Source organism: Myotis davidii, unplaced genomic scaffold (assembly GCF_000327345.1).
Source record: "Myotis davidii unplaced genomic scaffold, ASM32734v1 scaffold6, whole genome shotgun sequence".
NCBI lineage: Eukaryota > Metazoa > Chordata > Mammalia > Chiroptera > Vespertilionidae > Myotis > Myotis davidii.
The window spans coordinates 5,251,324-5,274,963 of NW_006383011.1; the positions used below are offsets into that span (position 1 = coordinate 5,251,324).

At 36.2% G+C, this 23,640-nt stretch overlaps 1 protein-coding gene and 1 pseudogene across 1 annotated transcript in view; one reads left to right on the top strand and one right to left on the bottom strand.

Moving 5' to 3' along the window:
- The window catches only part of USP34 (ubiquitin specific peptidase 34), a 213,680-nt gene that overhangs the window by 37,083 nt on the left and 152,957 nt on the right, over positions 1-23,640 (top strand). Inside the window, 12 exon segments of the mRNA XM_015557870.1 lie at positions 1,285-1,477; positions 3,264-3,325; positions 8,191-8,272; positions 8,359-8,451; positions 8,915-9,040; positions 9,226-9,355; positions 9,791-9,826; positions 10,172-10,302; positions 10,820-11,430; positions 16,024-16,238; positions 19,700-19,815; positions 19,900-20,027. Coding sequence (XP_015413356.1) covers positions 1,285-1,477; positions 3,264-3,325; positions 8,191-8,272; positions 8,359-8,451; positions 8,915-9,040; positions 9,226-9,355; positions 9,791-9,826; positions 10,172-10,302; positions 10,820-11,430; positions 16,024-16,238; positions 19,700-19,815; positions 19,900-20,027 — 1,923 coding nt within the window.
- Positions 12,108-12,605, bottom strand: LOC102764340 (annotated as a pseudogene).

Below are 23,640 nucleotides of genomic sequence, written 5' to 3' on the forward strand. Positions count from 1 at the left end.
AAATCAATAATATATGTATATTTTTTTTTTAAAAAGAAAGAAAACGGCTCCCAAACTTAGTGGCTTGAAATAACAGCTATTTAACAATTATCTGTTTGGCTCGTTCTCCTGATCTGGGCTGACTGGCTAGAAACTGGGTGCTTTAGGATAGCCTCACTCATATGTCCTGTGCTTGTCTGGGTGATTGGTCATAGTGGGGAAGAGAGTTTCATATCTGTCTTGCAGTTGGCTAGATGTCATTTGGGGCATTGACCATATCTCTTTCATCAAGCAAGCTAACCTGAGTCACTGTTCTTGGTGGTTGAAGAGCTCCCAGCGAGAGATGGCAAGCTCAAAGGCATTTGAAACTTCTGCTTACGTCACATCTCTTAATGTCCCATTGGCCAAAGGATGTTTCATGGCAAAACTGAGATTGAAGGGAGTAGTGAAATAGATTACAATGTTACTGTTCCACTCTTCCCATCAAGAGTGTAAAGATTTCTAGATAGCCGAAACCGGTTTGGCTCAGTGGATAGAGCGTCAGCCTGTGGACTGAAAGGTCCCAGGTTCGATTCTGGTCAAGGGCATGTACCTGGGTTGCAGGCACATCCCCAGTAGGAGGTGTGCAGGAGGCAGCTGATCGATGTTTCTCTCTCATCGATGTTTCTAACTGTTTATCTCTCTCCCTTCCTCTCTGTAAAAAATCAATAAAATATATTTTTTAAAAAAGATTTCTGTATAAAGTGGTGAGAGGAATATGGGCCTTTTTGCCATTCATTACAAGCCCAGAGGATCCCTAATGTGGAGAGGTTAGATAGAGAAGAGAAACCAACCAAATAGAATGTTCAGGGTCTGAGAGGAAAAATCAGTGACTTGTGATTTTTGGAAGGCAAAAAAGAATGAAGTTTAAAATGTTCACATTTAAAAGAATTTTGGCTGAATATGGGAAGTAGATACACTGTTTATATGACAACAGCTGAAATTTAAAACAAGATGTATACATTGTAGGTATTAGAGAATAATAAAGCTTTACTGGAGGTGCAGGATCCTGTGTTAAATGACTTGGCTCTTTGCAGTTAATGATTTAAATTGGCCTTTCAGTAAAGCACACATTTCCACAAGTCATAATCTTTGAACCATCACTTTGAAATAGTTTAAATTGGGAATGTTAATTAATCCCAGGATGCCAGATTCTACCGTACTAAACATTTTGCATTTTGAAGGTTATGGAGTAAAGAAATAGTATTGAATCATTAAGTGGTCTTTAGAAATATTTTGCAAGTTTTTATTTCTGAAACATTTCAGGTATTTATGCAAGCTCTCCGATCAGGAATTAAGACAGAGTGCGGCTCGCAACATGGCTGACTTAATGTGGAGCACAGTGAAAGAACCATTGGACACAACGTTATGCTTTGATAAAGAAAGCCTAGATCTTGCATTTAAGTACTTTATGTCACCTACTTTGACAATGAGGTTGGCTGGACTAAGTCAGATAACGGTAAGTTATACTTGCTTTATTTTTGTTTCATTTTTTACATTTAAGACTATCATCATCACCATAATAATGCCAGCTTTTTACGGAGCACTTTCCTTATGCCAGGCATTGTGCTAAGTATTTTACATGCATTATGTTGTATGGTTCTTAAAAACAATTTTTGTGTTTTCCCTATTTTATTTTTATATTTAATTATTCTTGGTTAATCCTCACCTGAGGATATTTTTTTCCATTGCATTTTTGAGAGTGGAAGGGAGGGAGGGAGAGGAGGAAGAGGAGGAGGAGAAGGAGGTGGAGAGAGAGAGAGAGAGAGAGAGAGAGAGAGAGAGAGAGAGAGAGAGAGAGAAAGAAAAATCCGTGTGAGAGAGACACATTGATTGGTTGCCTCCTCCTTGTATCCCAACCAGGACCTGGATTTAACCTGCAACCTAAGAATTGCCCTTGACTTGCATTGAACCTAAGACCCTCAGTGCTCTGGCCAACACTCAGACCACTTAGTCACACTGGCCAGGGCTGTATTTTCTCTATTTTAAATATGAAGAGACTGAGGCTTAGATTTAGAAGGACTTACACCTTCGGTCTTTTTTATTTCCGGGTCCAGCTCCTTCACTTTTTTTTTAACTCTTCATTTAGAAATCAATGTTTTCAGAGAGAAAAAGAATTAGAGATTATAAATTAGGTACTTAATTCATTGTCCAGGGAGAAACCACAAATTAATGGGCCATAGACCAGATTTGACTAACAAAATTGTTCTGTTTGTACAGTAGCAAATATTGTTGTATATAGGTCAAAATCTGTATTATTGACCTCTCTTGTGGGTGGGGCTGAGTGGGATGGGGAGGGAGTTGGTGTAGGGAGGAAGACTTGTTATCCTTGAGTCTGTAGTGCATTAACAATTTGCTAGAGTTAAGTAATTAGCTGCACTCTTTAGAATGGCTATGCTTTCTATGGTTTACTAAGGCCTCCCTTAACCTTACTTTTTATTTTCTGCCTGTTTTTATAGTGTAGTTATTCTGAAGTAGCTGGATTTTACTCATGTATTGGGCTTTGAGAATGTGGAAAATATTTGTTGACATTTTCCCAAATTAAATCTTTTCTTTAATTTAAATTCTTTATTGTTTAAAGTATTGCATGTCATGTTTTTCCTCCATTGACCTCTCCCTAGTGGCTCCCATGCCCAGCACATGCCCTCACCCCCCTACTCTCTGTGCCCATTGGTTATGCTCATATGTATACATACAAGTCCTTTGGTCCATCTTTTACTCCCCTCCCCCCCTTCCCTCTTATTGGATGGTCTGTTTGAGGCATCTGTGTCTCTGGCTCTATTTTTGTTCATCAATTTATGTTATTCATTATATTCCATGAATGAGTGAGATATGTGATATTTATCTTTCTCCGAATGGCTTATTTCACTTAGCATAATGCTCTCCAGGCCCCAAATTAAATCATAACTGTTTATTTAGTGGGCCTTTATAAATTATATGTCTTTAAGAACATGTTGTTGCCTTGCATTAGGTTTTTGTGTTTTTCCATTATTTAGCTTTTTCTCTGTAGGGTGCATAGTGGAATAAAGCATAATTAATACTTGTGGAATGAATTTAATTAATGTTTTAATATGATAAAGGAAATAGCCAGACTAGTTGGGAAGTGTATGTATCTGATTCTCTATTTAAATTTTATAATTTTGTTCTGGTTATTGATTATGATCTGCAAATATCAAACCATGTTTCTTAATATCTGCTAACACATATAAGAATAATTTTGGCAAACTTTATTTTTCTAATTATAGAATCAACTTCACACCTTCAATGATGTGTGCAATAATGAATCATTGGTATCAGACACAGAAACGTAAGTAGGAGCATTACTTATACATAAACAATATTTAATGTGTGACTATTTACATGGTAAGTATAATTGTGACTATTAGATATGAAGTGTTCACTAGAAGTTCTTTGCTTTTTGCTTTCATTTGTGCAGTCTTAATAAGATTTCAGAATAACATATTGAAACATTTCTCCATTTTTTTTAAAAGCACATACCAAACCCTAGCCGGTTTGTCTCAGTGGATAGAGCATCGGCCTGCGGACTCAAGGGTCCCAGGTTCAATTCTGGTCAAGGGCATGTACCTTGGTTGTGAGCACATACCCAGTAGGGAGTGTGCAGGAGGCAGCTGATCGATGTTTCTCTTTCGTTGATGTTTCTAACTCTCTATTTCTCTTCCTTCCTCTCTGTAAAAAACCAACAAAATATATAAAAAAAGCATATACCAACATAGTGTTTATTTGCACAAAATGCAAAAGGATACTATTTACAATAGGAGAATTTAGTAGTGAAGAATATGGTACGGATAGTTTTTAGAAAGCACACTTGATGCAGAAAACCTACAGCTAACATCATACATATTGGTGAGAGGTTCAAAGCTTTTCCACTAAGATCAGGAGCAAGAGAAAGATGTCCCTCTCACCACTGCTTTTCTCCATTTTGCTGGAATGTCCTGTCTAATGCAATAAGCGAAGATAGAGAAATGAAAGGTATACATTTGGGAAGGAAGAAATAAAACTCTTTGAAGATATTAAAACTTTGATAAAAGATACCAAAGAACTAAACAAATAGGAAAATACTCCATGTCAGTGGATAGGAAGACTCAACATTTTGAAGACATCTGTTCTTCCCATCTTGATATGTACAAATGTAGTATAATCTCAGTCCTAGCAAGTTATTTTGAGGACATTCATGAACTGATTATAAAGTTTACATAAGAAGCAAAAGATCTAGAATAACCAATTCGTTACTGAAAGGAAAAGTATAAAATTGGAAACTTTGTACTTCAAGACTTACTGTACTGTAAAGCTACTGTAATCAAGACGTAGTTTTGGTCAAAGAAGAGACATCAATAGAGGGGTCAGAAATAGACCCATATTAATAGAGTCCACTGACCTTTGACAAAGAAGCAAAAGCAGTGATAGTCTTTTCAACAAATGGTGTTAAATAATTGGACAAACACATGTTAAAAAAAATCTAGACACAGCCTTACACCCTTCACAAAATTAAAGCAAATGGGATACACATTAAACATAAAATGCAAAATTATAAAACTCTTAGAAAATAATGTGAGAAAACCCAGATGGCCTTGGGTATGGCGATGGGTGAATTATTGGTTACAATACCATGATTCATGAAAGAAAGAATTGATAAGCTGGATATCATTAAAATGAAAAATTTATGTTTTGCTAAAGACAGTGTCAAGAGCATAAAAAGATAAGCCACATACAGGGGGAAAATATTTGCAAAAGACAAATCTGATGCTCTAGCTGATTTGGCTCAGTGGATAAGTAATGTCGGCTTGTGGACTGAAGGGTCCCAGATTCAATTCCTCTCCAGGGCACGTACCTTGGTTGCAAGCTGGATCACTGGTCCTGGTTGGGGTGCATGCAGGAGGCAACCAATCAATGTATCGCTCTCACACTGATTTTTCTTTCTTTCTGTCTCTCTCCCTCCCATTTTCTAAAAAAACCTATGGAAAAATATGCTCAGTGAGGATTGACGACAAAAAAAATAAATAAAATAAGTGTGAAGAGAAACATAAAAAAAAGACAAATCTGATAAAGGACTATTATTCAAAATATAAAAAGAACAGAAAACCCAGTAATAAAACAACCTGATTAGAAAATATGCCAAAGACTTTAAAAAATATATGTTTTTATTGATTTCAGAGAGAATAAGGGAGAGAGAGAGAGTTAAAACATCATTGATCAGCTGCCTCCTGCACACCCCCTACTGGGGATTGAGCTCGTAATTGGGGCATGTGCCATGACTGGGAATTGAACCATGACCTCCTGGTTCATAGTTCTATGCTCAACCACAGAGCCAGACTCTGGGCAGCAGACACCTTATCAACGAAGATAGACAGTCCTGGCTGATTTGGCTCTGTGGATAGAGCTTCGGCCTGCAGACTGAAGGGTCCCAGGTTCAATTCTGGTCAAGGGCACTAATAAAAAAAAAAAAAGTTGTACAGATAATAAGTACATAAGCACAAAAAAAGATGCTCCACATCATCCTTTGTCAGGGAAATGCAAATGAAAGTAACAGTGAGATTCCATTACACAACTATTAGGAACGCTCAAAATCCAGAATATTTAAACCACCAAATGCAGACAAGGATGTGATGCAAGAGGAAGTTTCATTCATTGCTGGTGGGAATTCAAGAAGGTGCAACTACTTTGGAAGAAAGTTTGCAGTTTTGTACAAAACTCAGCATCTTCTTATCACATGTTCCAGCAATCATGCTGTCTAGTATTTAAAGAGGTGGAAAACATGCCCACACAAGAACTTGCACACAGATATTTATAGCAGCTTTATACATAATTGCCAAAACCTAGAAAGAACCAATGGCCATTGGTAAATGCAACAAATGGCTAAATCTTATTTTGAGTGAAAGAAGCCAGTTTAAAAAAAAGTGCATACTTTATCACTTTTTTTAAAATATAAAATTCTAGAAAATGAAAACATCTACACTAATAAAAGAAAGATGCTAATTGACCGTACCTTTGCTACGCCCGCCAGCCAGAGGGGCTATATGCAAACTAACCCAACCAAGATGGTGGTTAATTTGCAAATACCGGCTGGGAAAGAAGACTGAAGACAACATGGAAGCGAAGTGCTGCAGAAGGGAGCAAAGTAGAGGTGGTGGAGACAGGAACGGAGCCAAGGCGGCGGAGTGGCGGGAGGGAAACTAGCCAGGTGGTGGCGGAGCGGCGGGAGGGAAACCAGCCGGGTGGTGGGGTGGGAGGGAATCCCGCCTCAGCAGGTTTCGCTCCCTTCTCTGCTTCGCTCCAGCCACAGGAAACCCTATTGCAGGAATCTTCCTGCAGTGGGCCTCTAGTATATAATAATAAAAAGCAGGTTGCTAGTTGGGGAATTGGGTTGTGGGAGCTGGGTAACAAAAGGGGCATAGAGAAACTTTGGGTCGATTATGTGTTATCTTGATGGTGGTGATAGATACAGAGATACATACTTAAGCTTTAAGTCATCAGACTGCACATTTCAAATACAGGGTTGGGCAAAAATAGGCTTAAAGTTGTTCATGTGGAAAATAATGCAGTATTATACGAACACAAATTGTTTCACATACTCATAACTGTAAACTTACTTTTGCCCCACCCTATAAGTTCAGTATTAGATGTTATGTATATCTCAAAATTGTAAAAGACAACTGATAAACCCACACTGCCTTATTGGGAGAAGTAACATAAATAGGTTAAGTTGTATGCCAGTCAGTGAGTTGTTACTCTAATAGATAATAGCTTTTATTTATTTATATTTAAAATATATTTTTGATTTCAGAGGACTGGAGGAGAGAGAGATAGAAACATCAATGTTAGAGAGAATCATTGACTGGCGGCCTCCTGCATGCCCCACAGTGGGGACCGAGCCTGAAACCTGGGCATGTGCCCTTGGCGGAATCGAATCCAGGACCCTTCAGTCTGCAGGCCAATGTTCTATCCACTGAGCCAAACCAGCTAGTGCGAAAATAGCTTTTAGATAGTTCTTAAAAAATGAAAGGTAATCAGAATGAGTGTATCCCTATGTTGATAACAGTGCTATTTACAATAGTTAAGATCTGAAACGGCCCAAGTGCCCATCAGTAGAGAGTATGACAAAGATGTGGTATATTTACACAATGGAATACTATGCAGCTGTGAATAAGGATTCCTTACCTATGAGACAGCATGGAAGAACCTGGAGAATATTATGTTAAGAGAAATAAGCCAGTCAGAGAAAGACAGCTATCACATGAGCTCACTCATTTGTGGAATTTAATAAACAAAATATTGTGGAATTTAATAAACGAAATAAACTTATGAACAAAACAGGTCCAGACACATGGAAGCATGGAATATACTGACGAATCTCAGAGGGAAAGGTGGAGGACAGGGAGGAAGGGGCGGGGGGGTGTAATGGGAAGAGATTAACCAAAAAGATTATATGCATATATGCGTAACCCATGGACACAGATAATAGTTTTGGTGAACCCCTGGGGTGGGAGTGGGGTAAAGGGGGTCAATGAGGGAAAAAAAGGGACATCTGTAATACTTTCAAAAATAAAGATAAATTTTTAAAAAGAAGGGTAATCTAAAACCATTCTAAAATAAAAAAGATTATTTTTTTGAAATGATGGCTAAAATGTTGGTAAATGTAAGTTGTTCTGAACTGATCGTTGATATCTTTGGACTACATTAATGGAATCTTAGTATCAGGCAGGAAACTTGAAGCTTGGCTTGAAAATAATTTTTTTCATCCTTTTGGTAATCTACATTCAGAAACATTCCCTGTACACTTCAGTGCCTATGGAAATTAAAAAGTGAGAAGGCAAAGTCCTTGAATAGGAAAATACATCACTTATTTGGTTTTATACTTGGCGTTCTCACCTGTGTACTTAGAGTTAGTTGATATCCTAACTTTCCAGGACTTTTTTTTACTTGTGTATAAAATTGGGTAATATTATTATTTCTTTTATTTTGTTATTCTTTGTGTAGTAACTTAAACAGTTAATTGTGTATAATCACTTTTTTCTTATTTGTAGGTGAACAAATTGAGATTTTCAACTGTGCCTGCCTTTTAGACATGGGAATGAGTGATAACTAATGTTGTGTTGTTGTTTTTGATAACTAATATTTTTTAATGTATTAACTATTTTTTAAATTTGATTTTAGGTCCATTGCAAAAGAACTTGCAGACTGGCTTATAAGCAACAATGTAGTAGAACATATATTTGGACCAAATTTACATATTGAGGTTTGTGGATGATTATATGACTTTTCTGCTCTATTAAGACGAAGAATATTTCCAAAGATTAACTGTAGTAAGTTTTTTTTTTCCAGATTATCAAACAGTGCCAAGTGATTTTGAATTTTTTGGCAGCTGAAGGGCGACTGAGCACTCAGCATATTGATTGCATTTGGGCTGCAGCACAGGTAATATTAACAGATCACATTTATTGAGTACTTTCTCTATATGTGTTCTAAGTCCCTTACTCCCCTAGGAGTTTAGTTCTGTTATCCCGTTTTATAAAGAAACTGAGATATGGTTTGGCTCAATGTTTGAGTGTTGACCTACATTTTTATTTATTTATTTGTTTTTATATTAATGATATGTACATAAATTTAATTGGAATCCTTATCGTTAGAAAATTAAGCTAATGGTTTGTTTAGATAAGAAAATCCTGCTTATGTAGAATTTCAAAATTGTATGTATTACCATTTATGATATTTGGTAATTAGCATTTACCAACATACTAAAAAATATTAGTGTACCAGTTACCTTGGCTTTTAAAACTATATAACTTAAAAAAGTATAAACTGTGTAACTTTTTTGGTACCAAATTATTTAGTTATGTAGGGTAATTATTTTTGACTTGTTTCTACCTTTATTTTGTAGTTGAAACATTGTAGTCGGTATATACATGATTTATTTCCTTCACTCATCAAGAATTTGGATCCAGTACCACTTAGACATCTTCTTAATCTGGTCTCAGCTCTTGAGCCAAGTGTTCATACTGAGCAGGTAATTTATTCAAAACATAATGATAGTTAATTATTTTTCATACACATTAAATATGAAAATTTATTTGTGATTCAGATAATTTAACTTGTAACTTATTACTGTTAACATTTTAATTAGGCATAAGGATATTAAATTTGTTATGTTGCCTAAAACCTCTAATTTCTACCTCTCTTTTTTTTTTAAAGACATTGTACTTGGCATCAATGTTAATTAAAGCATTATGGAATAATGCACTAGCAGCTAAGGCTCAGCTATCTAAACAGAGCTCTTTTGCATCTTTATTAAATACTAATCTTCCCATGGGAACTAAGAAAGGTTAGTAAAGTATTTTAGTTGTGCAAAGTTTATAACTATAAAATATATTTTCTGCTTAGTAGTTCAGTTCAACCTTAATTTCAAACTAAGTTTGAGATGGACACTAGTATTTGGGAAAGGGTGAATAAATTGGAGTTGCTTCATCTTTCTGGCTATAATTTCAGGCGTTTTATATGTGCTTTTATGTATATATATAGCTTTCTAGGACTTTCTAAAACTTTATCAACTTTACCCCAATTTTTGTTTCCTGACATCATATACTAGGCTTTTCTGTGCAGGGATTCACAACTGCCACTACAGGTGGTGGAGACTTAACATTATTGCAGATTTCCCTACCTGTATCTTGTTGGCTATGTAATAAGAACAACTGATAAGCTGTCCCAAAGAAGCCCAGTCATTTAGAATATTCCCTCCTGTTTTTTCCTTTTCCCTCAGAGGAAGAAGAGCTGAGAAGAGCAGCTCCATCACCTTGTAAGTTGAGTCTAGATGTGCATGGCGCCATGGCTTCCCTTTCCTAGAGATGATCAGAGTTAACTGATTTCATGTATTTGTATCAGTCATAAAGGCCCTTTTGAGCAAAAGACGTATACCCTTAAGTAGTTATCCAGCTCACCCTTTTGTTTAATAAACTGTTGGTAATCTTGACTTAATTGAAATCGTGTATATCCTCTTGGCAAATGTTAACATATTTACAGATTATATTTTTGGGTACTTAGCATTAAGCTTTGATAAATCAAAGAACCAAAGGACTGTGCCATTCTGATAGATCCATGTTAATATAAAGTAGGAGTAAGACAAAAAATCTATTTAATATAGGGTCACCTGCAGCTAGTCCTCAAAGCAGTGATAACAGTGATACCCATCAAAGTGGAGGCAGTGATATTGAAATGGATGAGCAACTTATTAATAGAACCAAACATGTGCAACAGCGACTGTCGGACACAGAGGTATGAACACCTTCCCCCTCCCCCCCGCAAAGTGATTTTTGGGTTTCTGCCATGTTTATCCTTTGAACTGGGATTATAAAAGGCGATCTATGTTCAGGCCTAATCTTTCTCTTATGTGGTATTATTGAGATCCTTTATTTTTTTTGGTTGGAGTTTTTAATTCCATTTTGTATTCTAAGGCAGCGGTTCTCAACCTGTGGGTCACGACCCCTTTGGGGGTCGAACGACCCTTTCACAGGGGTCGCCCAAGACCATCGGAAAATATATATATAATTACATATTGTTTTTGTGATCAATCACTATGCTTTAATTATGTTCAATTTGTAACAATGAAATTGGGGGTCACCACAACATGAGTAACTGTATTAAAGGGTCGCGGCATTAGGAAGGTTGAGAACCACTGTTCTAAGGAATGAGTCAACACTGTGGCAGCCTTTTAAAAATAAGTGTGTTAACATCAGTTACTTTTTCTTACTAGTGTAAATATTTATTTAAATCTGTTTGTTTCTGAATACAGGAATCCATGCAGGGAAGTTCTGATGAAACTGCCAACAGTGGTGAAGATGGAAGCAGTGGTCCTGGTAGCAGTAGTGGACATAGTGATGGATCTAGCAATGAGGTGAATTCTAGCCATGCAAGCCAGTCAGCTGGAAGCCCTGGAAGTGAAGTACAGTCAGAAGACATTGCAGATATTGAAGCCCTTAAAGAAGAAGATGAAGATGATGATCATAGTCATAATCCTCCTAAAAGCAGTTGTGGTACAGATCTTCGGAACAGAAAGTTAGAAAGTCAAGCAGGCATTTGTTTAGGGGATTCCCAAGGCCCATCAGAGAGAAGTGGGACAAGCAATGGAACAGGAAAAGACCTGGTTTTTAACACTGAGTCACTGCCATCAGTAGATAATAGAATACGAATGCTTGATGCATGTTCACACTCCGAAGACCCAGGACATGATATTTCAGGGGAAATGAATGCTGCTCATCTAGCACAAGCATCTCAGGAATCATGTATTACACGCACTGGGGACTTCCTTGGGGAGACTATTGGGAGTGAATTATTTAATTGTCGGCAGTTCATTGGTCCACAGCATCACCACCATCACCATCACCATCACCACCACCATGATGGGTAGGTCTACTTTAAAAAACAGCTACATTTCTTTTAGGGAAGTAATTATGTCTTATACTTATTAAATTACAATTATTATAGATCAGTGTTGTCCAATAGGTATATAATACCAACTACAAATGCATGCCACAAATACGCAGTTTTTAATTTTCTGTTGGGCACATTTTAAAAAGCAGAATGAGCCTGGCCGATGGCTCAGTTGATTGAGCGTCATAAAGGTTGTGGGCTCGATTCCTGGTCAGGGCACATACCTAGTTAAGATTGCTGGTTTGATCCCTGGTAAGGGTGCATTGCATATAGGAGGCAACTAATTGATGTCCTTCTCCCTACCTCCCTCCGTCTTCTCCCTCCCTTTTCCTCCACCCTCCCTTTCTCTCCCCCCTTCTCCCCTTTTGCCTCCTCCCTCCTCCCTCCCTCTCTCCCCTTTTTTCCCTTCCCTTCTCTCTAAAATCAATAAAAATATTCTCAGGTGAGGATTAAAAAGGCAAAATGAAACAGAAGAGGTTACTTTTAATCATTAATTTTATTTAAAACAATAATATATAAGATACCTTCACATGTAACAAGGATAATAAGATTTTTCTTGTATTGTCTTCAATATTCTGTGTATATTCTGTGTATATTTTATACTTAAATCACATCTCAGTTTAGACCAGCCACTTTAAACAATTTTTTTTAAGTTTATAGTTTCTTAATCCTCTCATGAAAAATCTGCACAACCATCACAGATAAAGTCACCGAAGAATCTTTACTCCTTCTTTTTGCCAGCACCAACGTTGGCCTTTGCAGTCCCTCTGACTTTCTTCATTCTGTCCTTGCGTTCCTTTCTCTGTTTTCTTGAGGTCTTCTTCTCATATAGGCCATGTCTTGCAAGTCTGTGTTTGGGTTCATTTTTCTTTGCGTAATCCAAGGAATCATAAATCATGCCAAAGCCAGTGGTCTTGCCACCACCAAAGTGGGTTCTGAATGCAAACACAAAGATGACATCAAGTGTTGTCTTATACATTTTGGCTAGTTTTTCCCGGATTTCTGTCTTAGGTACTGTTGCCTTCCCAGGGTGAAGGACATCAATGACCATTTGCTTCCGCTGAAGTAGTCTGTTGGTCATGAACTTCCTGGTTCGGATGGTTACTGTGTCATTCATGATGAAGGTTGGTCTTCAGGCAACCAGGGAGGAAAAGAGCTAAACAATTTTTTCATTTTAAATTATGGCTGATGTGCAGTGTTATATTAGTTTCCGATGTACAGCCTCACGATTAGACATTTATATAACTTACCAAGTGATCACCCTGATAAATGTAGAACCCGTACAACATCATATGTAGCTATTATTGACTACATTCCCTGTGCTATGTTTTACATCCCTGTGACTATTAGTTTAAATCCCTTCACATTTTTCACCCATCTCCCCAACCTCTGTCCAATCAATCTGGCAGCTATGTTTGTTTCTATGTATTAGGTAATGCTGCTACATCTATGTGACTTGGTGTAGAATGGCCTTATGTGGTAGGTGTCCTGTTCTGTAAGGCCCAGTCGCACAGCCTTCATGGTCACCTGAGCTGGGCATTCCAGGTGTGCTCCTGTGTGTGCTGTGTGTCCTGCCCTGTTGCTTTTGAGTTGGTTGCTGTTACCATGCACTGGGAGGGATTGAACCCAAGCCAATCGGCTGCAAGGTCTGGCTGCTATTGCAGTGGAGCTGCTGTGCAAGGGCCAACTCCATGGAGAAGGACTTGCTTCAGTGGGACTATGGTGCCAGTTATGTCTGCCCATCAGGTACATTGGCTTGAGTATTTGCTTATGGGGCAGAAGCTGTCCATCAGGTACATTGGCTCTGCGGCTTCCCAAGAGGTGCAAGGAAAGCCACCACATGTTGCTCAGGACCACCCAGCATGAGCTACAGAGTAATTAGTAGATGGTTGTTACTTGTGCTGGGCTTCAGGGTGCCTGGGAGAGACCAATCTGCAAACCGAAGCTGGCTGCCTCTAGTGGCAGACCTTGGGCTACTTAGCAAGAGGTATGGGGTACACAAAGTCCAGATGCTGCTTGAGAGATTTTATGAAAGTTTGATGCATGAATTAAGAGAGTCCATTTGTATGGAAAAACCATTGGGAATGACTTGGATGGGCCCAAAAGTTGAGTGGGTTGGGGGGTCTCAGGGAATCACCAAGGTGGGATGAACAATGTTAGCCTGGTTGTTGGGAGACTCAGATATGGTGCTCACCTGCTGGCTCTGTGGGGGTAGGGCTCAGCAAAGGAATAACAGCCTCAGATAGCACTTCTATCTTGGAAAAAGCTGCACCTTTAGCTCTTGTCCTGAAGCCAACGATTTAGTTCTTCCCCATGTGTCCCTGGCACCTTTCGAGATAAAGCCCCAGCATTAGATCTCAGAGCGAGCTAGCAAGTATGTCAGTCGGTGTGCAGGGCCTTTAAGAGAAACTTCAGCCTGGGACTCCAGGAGCCCTTTGTCTTAGCCACAATCCCAGGTGGTTTTTACAGCCAGAAGTTATAGGGGCTTCTCTTCTAGCCACAGGAATCCTGAGCTGGGGGTTCTGATTGGGGTTGGAACCCATTGCTGCTTAGGGGAGACCTCTACAGCCAAGATATCCCTCCTCACTTTTAACTACCACACGTGGGTGTGAGACCAGCCTGTTCAGGGTCTCTGCCCCTTTTACTATTCTGGACATGCTTTCTTTCTTTTTTTTTTTTATTAATTTTTTTACAGAGAGGAAGGGAGAGAGAGAGTTAGAAACATCGATGAGAGAGAAACATCGATCAGCTGCCTCCTGCACATCTCCCACTGGGGATGTGTCTGCAACCCGTGTACATGCCCTTGACCGGAATCGAACCTGGGACGTTTCAGTCCGCAGGCCGACGCTCTATCCACTGAACCAAACCGGTTTCGGCATGGACATGCTTTCTTGTTTATATCCTTAGTTGTAGGATTTCTGTTCAGCTAGATTTCAGGTATTGTGAATGACCGGTGTTCTGTAATGTAGTTGTAAATTTGATGTGCTTGTGGAAGGTTCCAAATACCATGTTTACGTACTCCGCCATCTTAACTGGAACTCAGCCACTTTGTACATGTGCAGTGGCCACATGTAGCTGGTGGCTCTCATTGGACAACACAGATATGTATCTTCAACTCCTTATAATAATTGCTTAAAAGCAGGTGTAAAATTGCTTTTGGAAATTTACATGAAAGTATGATAGTGAAACAGGAAACTATACATTATCTTAATTTTAGGGTATTAATAAGCATAAAGCTTCTTGATTATTTGTGAAATACACCTATGGTATTTAATAGTAATAGTAATTCTGTCACTAGTGTTCTGATACTAATTTTTCTGTTCTTTTTTTAAATAAAATAAACAATACTACTTATGTCATTGGTTTATTGTGAGCATTTCATAGACTAATATGATTGATAAGATCTCAGTATATGTTAGCTGCTATTTATTATTACTATCATTGCCCGTAGTAATGTTTGAGTTGATGAAATACACTTATCAGGATGAGTTTTCTTAGACTTGACAATTTGCCAGGCCTTTCACAATTTAATATGGTTGTTGGGGAGAACTACGTATTCATATATATTGCTACTTTATTTCCTTTGCTTTTTTATTTTTATCAGTAACCCATATGAGTTTAAGGTAATGTTTCTCAGCCTTGGCAGTCTTCACATTTTGGCCCAGATAATTCTTGGTTTTGTATTTGCACCAATGTGAATCCTGTCCTGTGCATTGTAGAATTAGTAGCATCCCTAGCCTCTATCCTTAGATGTCAGCATCATCTGTCCAGTTTTGATCACCAGAAATGGCTCTAGACATTGCCAGATGTCCCTCCCAGGGGCCAAAATCACTCCTGATTGAGAACCACTGGTTAAGGTCTGACTTTATAGATAGGTATTCAAAGTTTTCTCCTTGAGAGCTCATACTGTTATATTGCAAATATCTTTTAGTTTTCCCAAACCAAACTCCTGTCTCACAAGACCTAATGATTTTATCTTTGTTAGCACTTTCCATATGCTCTCCATATGGTACTACTACCTGTGAGTCTCAAAGTCAGTCTTGAACATTTTTTCTTCATGTTATTTTTTCATTCTTTTGTCTTTATATCAGAGTAGCCAGTATAGTGTGTTTTAGAAGTGAGTGCTTAATTGATGTTTATTGAGTTAAAAGTCCCCCAATTAATATTAACCACATTTAAATTGCTACCTTAAATTGAAAAAAATTTTTTTGGTAGTTATCTCACTTGATTCTGCAGTTGTATAAGTAAATGTAAACAAATTTTAAGGTTCCTCACATTGTGATTTGAGTTTATAAAATAATTATGTAAAAGTAAGTTTACTGACCTACTCTGCAATTACTCTCTTTGAAGTGTGTTGATGAACCAGAAAACATGTTAGGTATATTGTAAAATTAATATATAGTTCTGACGTGGGTTTTTTAGTTTTTGTAAAGCTCTTATTAAAAAACAAATGTAGCTTTATTCTTGAGTGTGAATAACTTGTGCCAAATGTTTTGAGAGTTATTTTTGTTATTCAGAAACTGTTTAAATATCTAATTAGTAACTTTGTGCTCTTCTGTGTTATAGGCATATGGTTGATGATATGCTAAGTGCAGATGATGTCAGCTGCAGCAGCTCCCAGGTCAGTGCAAAATCGGAAAAAAATATGGCCGATTTTGATGGTGAAGAATCTGGGTGTGAAGAGGAGCTAGTTCAGATTAATTCACATGCAGAGCTAACATCTCATCTTCAACAACATCTTCCCAATTTAGCATCTATTTACCATGAACATCTTAGTCAAGGTAAGGTTCTGTAGTAAGTAAAATATATTACTTTCTTTAAAATAGGAATAATCTATATTACATTGTTAAAATGAATCAAAAATTAATGTCACTTAAATGTTTTTGCCAAATAAGTTTTATGTGGGAGTTTTCTTTTTGAGTGAATTAAATTGTTATGAATACTCCATCACGAATATAAAGGCTGCAGTTCCATCAAGAGATACTTAATTAGAAGAAATATAAAAAATATGAATAAAAATTATAGCTTTGTATTTTAGAACATAAGTAACTTTATTAGATTTTATATTAAGCAGTCATAGGATCAGAAAGTAGGAGATTACACAGGATCAGATATTGCATAATTCAGTTTATATAAAATGTATATATAGCCTGGGGAAAATAAGATGAGGGGTGACTGCTAAAGGGCAAGGTGTTTCTTTTACCTGGGATGATAAGATCTTTAAAAATGATGTTCTAATCACTCTAAATAAATCTAAAGTAATAGACAGACCAGATTTGGAAGAATGGAGTTGAGAGGGGGTTAAAGAATAATAGAAGAAAAAGGAGGAAAGAAAAAAATGAAGAGAAAAACAGTTTTAGAATTGTCAGTTTTAAGGTCTATATCCTACCTCTTGTTTGGTTAGGTGCCATCAACACTTGCTATTCTATGAAATTGGTTTTGGGATGATAGTACATTGCAAACTAAGTAAACCTGGTCAATTAGATTTAGTCTAAAAGGTCATGGTTAACCTTTTGACCATTCTTTTATTCTTAACTCATTTTCCTTTTATTAAGTAGTGTACATATTGTTTACTCTATGGAGTTAGAAATTGAGGAAAATTATTAAATGTATTAATGCTGTCCAAATTCACCTTGCAATACAGTGTATTTAATACTATAAAGGACTCTCCCAACACATTTAGACACTCCAATTTGGAAATGATCAAAATATTTGAACAGTTAATACATAAAAGAAGATATAGAAATGGTCAATAAATACATGAAAAGATTCTCAATATCTCTAGTCATCTAGAAAATGCTAGTTGAAACCAGAATGCTACACACCTGCTGGAATGGGTAATATTAAGGCTAATGATAATGAATGATGCTAAGGATATAGAGAAATTAGAACTCTTGTAAATTGCTGTCAGGGAGTATAGAAAAGTATGGCTAGTTTGGGAACTGTTTTATTAGTTTCATATAAAGTTAAACATGTACCTACCCTATGACCTAGCAATTCCTGTTCTAGGTATTTATTCAAGAGAAATGAAAACATATTCACAAAAATATACATGAATGTTCATATCTGCTTCATTCATAAGAGCCTCAGCTGGAATTAACTGGTAGATAAACAAAGTGAATATTTGCATAGTGTAATACTACTCAATAAAAAGGAAGGAACTACCAATACAGTGCAACACAGTGGATGAATATCAAAAACATTATAAGCAAATGAAGTTAGAAAGAAGAGTATATGCTGTATATAATTTATATTCATTTCTATAATATTCAAAATTAATTTATTATGGTTGAAATCTACTCAGTGGTTACTTGAGATTTGGTGGTGGGGATTGATTGTAAAAGGTCACAAGGAAACTTTAGGGTGATAAAATGTTCTGTATCTTATTCATTTATATTATATTTTAATAAAATTAATTTTAAAAAGTAAATACCAAAAAGTCAAGCCTCAGTAGTAAGGCAACATAATTAAAAAGTGGGGAATGATTTATTTCACAAAGAAGGTACATAAAAGGTTAATAAGCAACTCAACATCAGTAGTTATTAGAAAAATGCAAATAAAAACCACAATGAGATTCTATTTCACACCTATTAGATTAGCTAAAATTAAAAAGACAAGTACCATATGATTTCACTCATGTGGAATCTAATGAACAAACTGAACTACTAAAATAGATTCATAGATAGCACGCAGACAGTTCTAGGGGGAGACTGCAGAGGTGAAGGGATTGTGTAAAAAAAAGAGAAAGAACTCATGGACACAGACAATAGTGGTGATTGCAGGGACAAAGGAAATGGATGGGGATGGAAGAGGGTATGGGGGGGATAAATGGTGATGGGAAAAAATAAATAAAATAGCTATTTGTAAAAATCTAAAAAAACATTAACCTAATGGATGACTATTAAATACATATGTATGCATTTATTGTTCAAGACACTTTTAGAAATGGAATTTATATAACTAGGAAGCAAATTATTATTTTAAATGGAGCAGAATAAAGAATAGACTCTTAAAAAAAAAAAAAAAGTGACCAAAGAGTGTTGGGAAAGGATGTGGAGGAGCAGGAACTTGAACTCTTAATATACTGTTGGTGGGAATGTAAAATGGCACAGCCATGCCAGAAAAGAGTTTGGCAGTTTGTTTCTAGTAAATGTACATTTATTTACCTTTTGATCCATTAACTCCTAAGCACTTACCCAAGAGAAAGGAAAACATATATCCATAAAAAGACTTGTTACACAGATGTTTATGGCAGCATTACTCACGTTAGCCCCAAACTGGAAACTATCCAAATGGTCATTAACTGGTGAATGTGTAAACAAAATGCACTATTTCCACATATGACATATTATTCTGTAATTAAAAGGAACAGACTATTTTGATACATGCTTCAAAATGGATTAACCTCAATGAACATTTTGCCAAGCGAACAAAGTTAGACATAAGACTATACCTACTGTGTGATTCTATTTACATGAAATTTCTAGAAAAGGCTAATTTTTGTGGTTGAATAAAGACGGGACTGAGGAATGAGAACAGGGATTAATTGGAATTGGGTATTAGGGAATGTTTCAGGATGGTGAAAGTGTTCTAAAACTGTTGTGTTGATGGTGTTACAATTCTTATTTTAATGAAATCAATGTATGAGTACAATCCAGTAGAGAAATTTCATCATAAAGCTGTTTAAAAGACAAAAGCAAAGGAGCTTTTTGCTTAATACAACAGAATTAGTGAGAATTTATTTAGCCTGGTACTCAGAAAGTATGAATTATTTTAATAGAGTTTTTGAATGTGAAGTTTTTGGTAAGTAATATCCAATCTAATTTAAAATTTTTTTTAGTGTAAGAATATAAGACAACTATATAGAAAGTCAGTTAGAAGAATGTCCCTTGGCTATAGAATTATTTTACGTAAGTTGTCTTCTTTATGCTTAATTTGGGTTTTAAGTATTTATGTATAGTTCTCCTGACCTGTGAAAAAAACATTAAGTCATACTTAATTATAAGTAGTGAAGAGACTATGGAAAGAAAACTTTTCTCACTTTAGTCTAATCAAACTTTAAACAATACTATTCTTTGCCATTCATAAAGCAACTATTGTGCTAATCTTGTATTGATTTTATTTTGTTATATAAAAAGATATTGTTATACTTTTGATTTGTTAACTTTATGAATGCTGTAATTCACATCACAATTTTAGTCAGCTGTCTTCCTCTACAATGTGTTGTACTTTGCCCCCTCAGGTCCTGCAGTTCATAAACATCAATTCAACAGTAATGCTGTGACAGACATTAATTTGGATAACGTTTGCAAGAAAGGAAACACTTTGTTGTGGGATATAGTCCAAGATGATGATGCAGTAAGTTATTTAATAGAACCAAAGACTGCAAAATTACTGCAAAATTCCCTCAGAATAAATAGTAACTTTATGTATTTTTTGTAGGTTAATCTTTCTGAAGGATTAATAAATGAAGCAGAGAAACTTCTCTGTTCCTTAGTATGTTGGTTTACGGATAGACAGATTCGAATGAGATTCATTGAAGGTTGCCTTGAAAATTTAGGAAACAACAGGTAAATAGGAATTTAAAAATTTTTTTTATGTAGTAGCCAAAGTTCATTCTGTATATTATTGACTAGGTGTGGTGAAATCATAGCATTTATGTGCAATTATCAACCTATTTTTTAGTAATTGTGGTTTTCTTCATACTATGTTTAAAGACTTCCTTTACAGGGTTCATATTTTATCACACAGTTTTGCTTTTTTTCAGCACTTTATTTTATTTGGCACTCTTGGTTAGATTCCCACCAAGAGAAACAAAGAAATAATAACACTCTCTTCTTGATTCTGAGAACATATTGGTGATTACTGTGTGTTCACATTGCAGTTCACTATTCTTGAACTGTGTCATATTACATATAAAGGAAGCTAAATAGGATAAGTAAAGTAAACTTAAGCTGAAATATAAACATTTTGATAGTGGCATTGTTCTTTCATTTGGGTGGATCATGTTCATTCGTTTGTGTCTTGATTTTTGTAAAATATAAAGATTTAGGTTAGTGTTTTTTCTCTAGTTTAAATTCTGCCCTATATTTATAGTCTCCTTATCAGATAGAGCTCAAATGGTTACCACAAGTTTCTTGAATTTTATTTTTGGTTAATCCTCACTTGAGGATAATTCTTCCATTGCTTCTTTTTTTTAAAAAAAAAATATTGATTTCAGAGAAGAAGGGAGAGGGAAGGAGGGATAGAAATATCAATGATGAGAGAGAATTATTGATCGGCTGCCCCTTGCATGTCCCCTACTAGGGATTGAGCCTGCAACCCAAGGCATGTGCCCTTGACCAGAATCGAACCTGAGACCCCTCAGTCCACAGGATGATGCTCTATCCACTGAGCCAAATTGGCTGGGGCCATTGATTCTTAGAGAGAGTGGTGGAAGGGATGGAGGGGCGAGGGAGAGAGAGAAACATCGGTGTGAGAGAGACACATTGATTGGCTGCCTCCCACACATGCCCTGACCCAGGCACATGCCCTTCACCGGGAATTGAACCTGAACCCTTTTAGGCTGAAGCTCCAACCACCGAGCCAAACTGGCCAGGGCTCTTTATTAATATTTTTTAACTTCTGTTCTATTGTATAATTTCAGGTTTTTCTTTTCTTATACTGCTTTGATGATGGTTTATTTTCTGGCATAGTAAATTCAGTTATTAATATGTTATTTATATTAATATAATGTTTTCAGCTTACCTCTCCCAAGACTGATATAAATGTCTAATTTTATTGAATATTTAAGTGCGTCAAAAAAGTTTTTTTTTACCTAATTGAATTAAGACACTTCATTAAGACACTGTATGTGTAATATTTTCTACTTTTGGTCTTTAAAGAGCTAAAATTTGGACAATCAAATAGAAAATAGCTTTTTCATGCAGGTTTGAGAAATCACTAATAGGACTTCTTTTAGTGGATCAATAGCCTCATTTAGCATATATTGCTTAAAAAGAATGTTGTTAATGGTTGGATCATATTTTATTCACATAGGTATTATAGTAGTTAATTTAAAACTGATAATTATCTTTTAAAAGTCTTTGTGAAACCACCAAACATTTTTTAAAGTGGGATTATACTTAATCAGAAATTAAGAGGATGGGTTTGGAATCAGATTGCTTGACCAACTTCACTTAGTGATTTTTGGTGCAACACTTGTATTTTCTATGTAAAAATGAGAATAATATTAGAATCTATTTTGTAGGGTTGTTAGGATTAAATTAAAAAAAATACATGTGAGGCAGTTATTGTCAATAGTTGTATTAGATGTTAATGCTTCTACATTTATAATTATATATATGAAATGGTGGCTTTTTTTCTGTTTAAAAATGTTAATTGTAGAATATGTGAAAAAACAAAACACAAAGAAAAATTTAAACTATCCATAATCTCATAACCTCAAAGAACCATTTATATGACTTTATAAAAACACATATGAAGGTGTGTGTCTATATCTTTTGTTGGTAGCATGCTATACATTGTTTTTAATCTTTTTAAAATTATCATTTAATGTTGTTTTTTCCAATCTAAATTTTTGTTCTTTTCCAACTGAGTGATAAAAACAGTTAAAATTAAAAAAATAAAGTGGTTTAATAAATTTTATATTCCTCATATGTGTATCTGCATACCCTGTGACCCAGCAATTTCACTACAAAGTATGTGCTCTAGGAAATTCATCCTGATGGTTACCAAAAGACATTCCAGAAAGCACTGTTCAAAATACCTAAATATTCTTTGTGTAACTGTCCAAATGCCAAAAAAGAATAGGAAGGAAAATCAAATTTTCGACTGTTGAGTGATGTAATATATATATATATATATACAACTGTACAGAATAGTGAGGGTGAATCTCATACACATAATGTTGAGTGAAAGAAGTCAGGTGATCTATCTTTAATTTTATGTTTAAAAACATGAAAACTATTATATTTAGTAGTCAGGATAATGGTTACTCTTGTGTTGTTAGTGTCTGGAAAGGGGCACAATGAAAGCTTCTGGTGTGGTAATTTATTGATAGTGCTGGTTGCACAGGTATGTTGACCTAATATTTTGAACTATTATTTAGCTTTATATATGTTTTTGCATGTATGTTATACTTCAATAAAAAGAAAAAACTGAAAGATAAAATATCATGTAGTCTTTTAGAGTCTTGTTTTCAAAGATTAAAAATAACACTAGAGGCTCGGTACACGGATTTCGTGCACTCCAGAGGGCCCCTCAGCCCGGCCTGCCCCCTCTCGCAGTCCAGGAGCCCTCCGACTGGCGGGAATGGCCTAAGCCGGCAGTTGGACATCCTTAGCGCGCTGCCACGGAGGCGAGAGAGGTTCCCACCACTGACCTTGTGCTCACCAACCGTGAGCCCGGCTTCTGGTGCACTCACCACCAGAAGGCAGCTCCTGCGTTATCGTCTGCCCCCTGGTGGTCAGTGCATGTCATAGCAACCAGTCGTCCTGACATTTGGTCGATTTGCATATTAGCCTTTTATTATATAGGATGGGCATATATTCATAGGCCAGTTCACTAAAAAAAGTTGTTATCAATATGAGATTGCAAATGGTTATTTTCTGGTAGGATTTAGGTGTTGTTTTTTCTTTACGTTTTTCTGTTTTCCATTTTTCCACTATTAGCATATTTTTCTCATAAAAGGACAAAAAGAAAAATCTGTGTATAAAATGAAAATTGTCAATCTGGATCTCTTATTAAGCTTGAATTTGTCTACTCCCAAATTGGTTGAAGATGAAACATTTTACATTTGTTTTGAGGCATTCCCTGCACACTAATCATGTAATGATTGAAAAATAAATATTTTCATTGACATTTAGAGAGAAAGAGAGAGAAATATTCATCTGAGAGCTAAGCATGGTTGCTGCATCCTACACGTTCCCCACTGGGGATGGAGCCGGAAACCTGAGCATATGCCCTGACCAGGAATCAAACTGGCAACCTTTTGGTATAGGGGATAATGCCCAACCAAGTGAGTCACACAGGCTAGGGCTTACTTAATGAATTTTTTAATGGCTTCAAACATAACTATTATGTTCAAGTTAATTTTGCCCTCAGATTTTCCTCCTCAGAGGGTTGCTTTATCATGCTAGTCTTACTATAAAAGACATTAGTCATATGTGACAATACATAGTA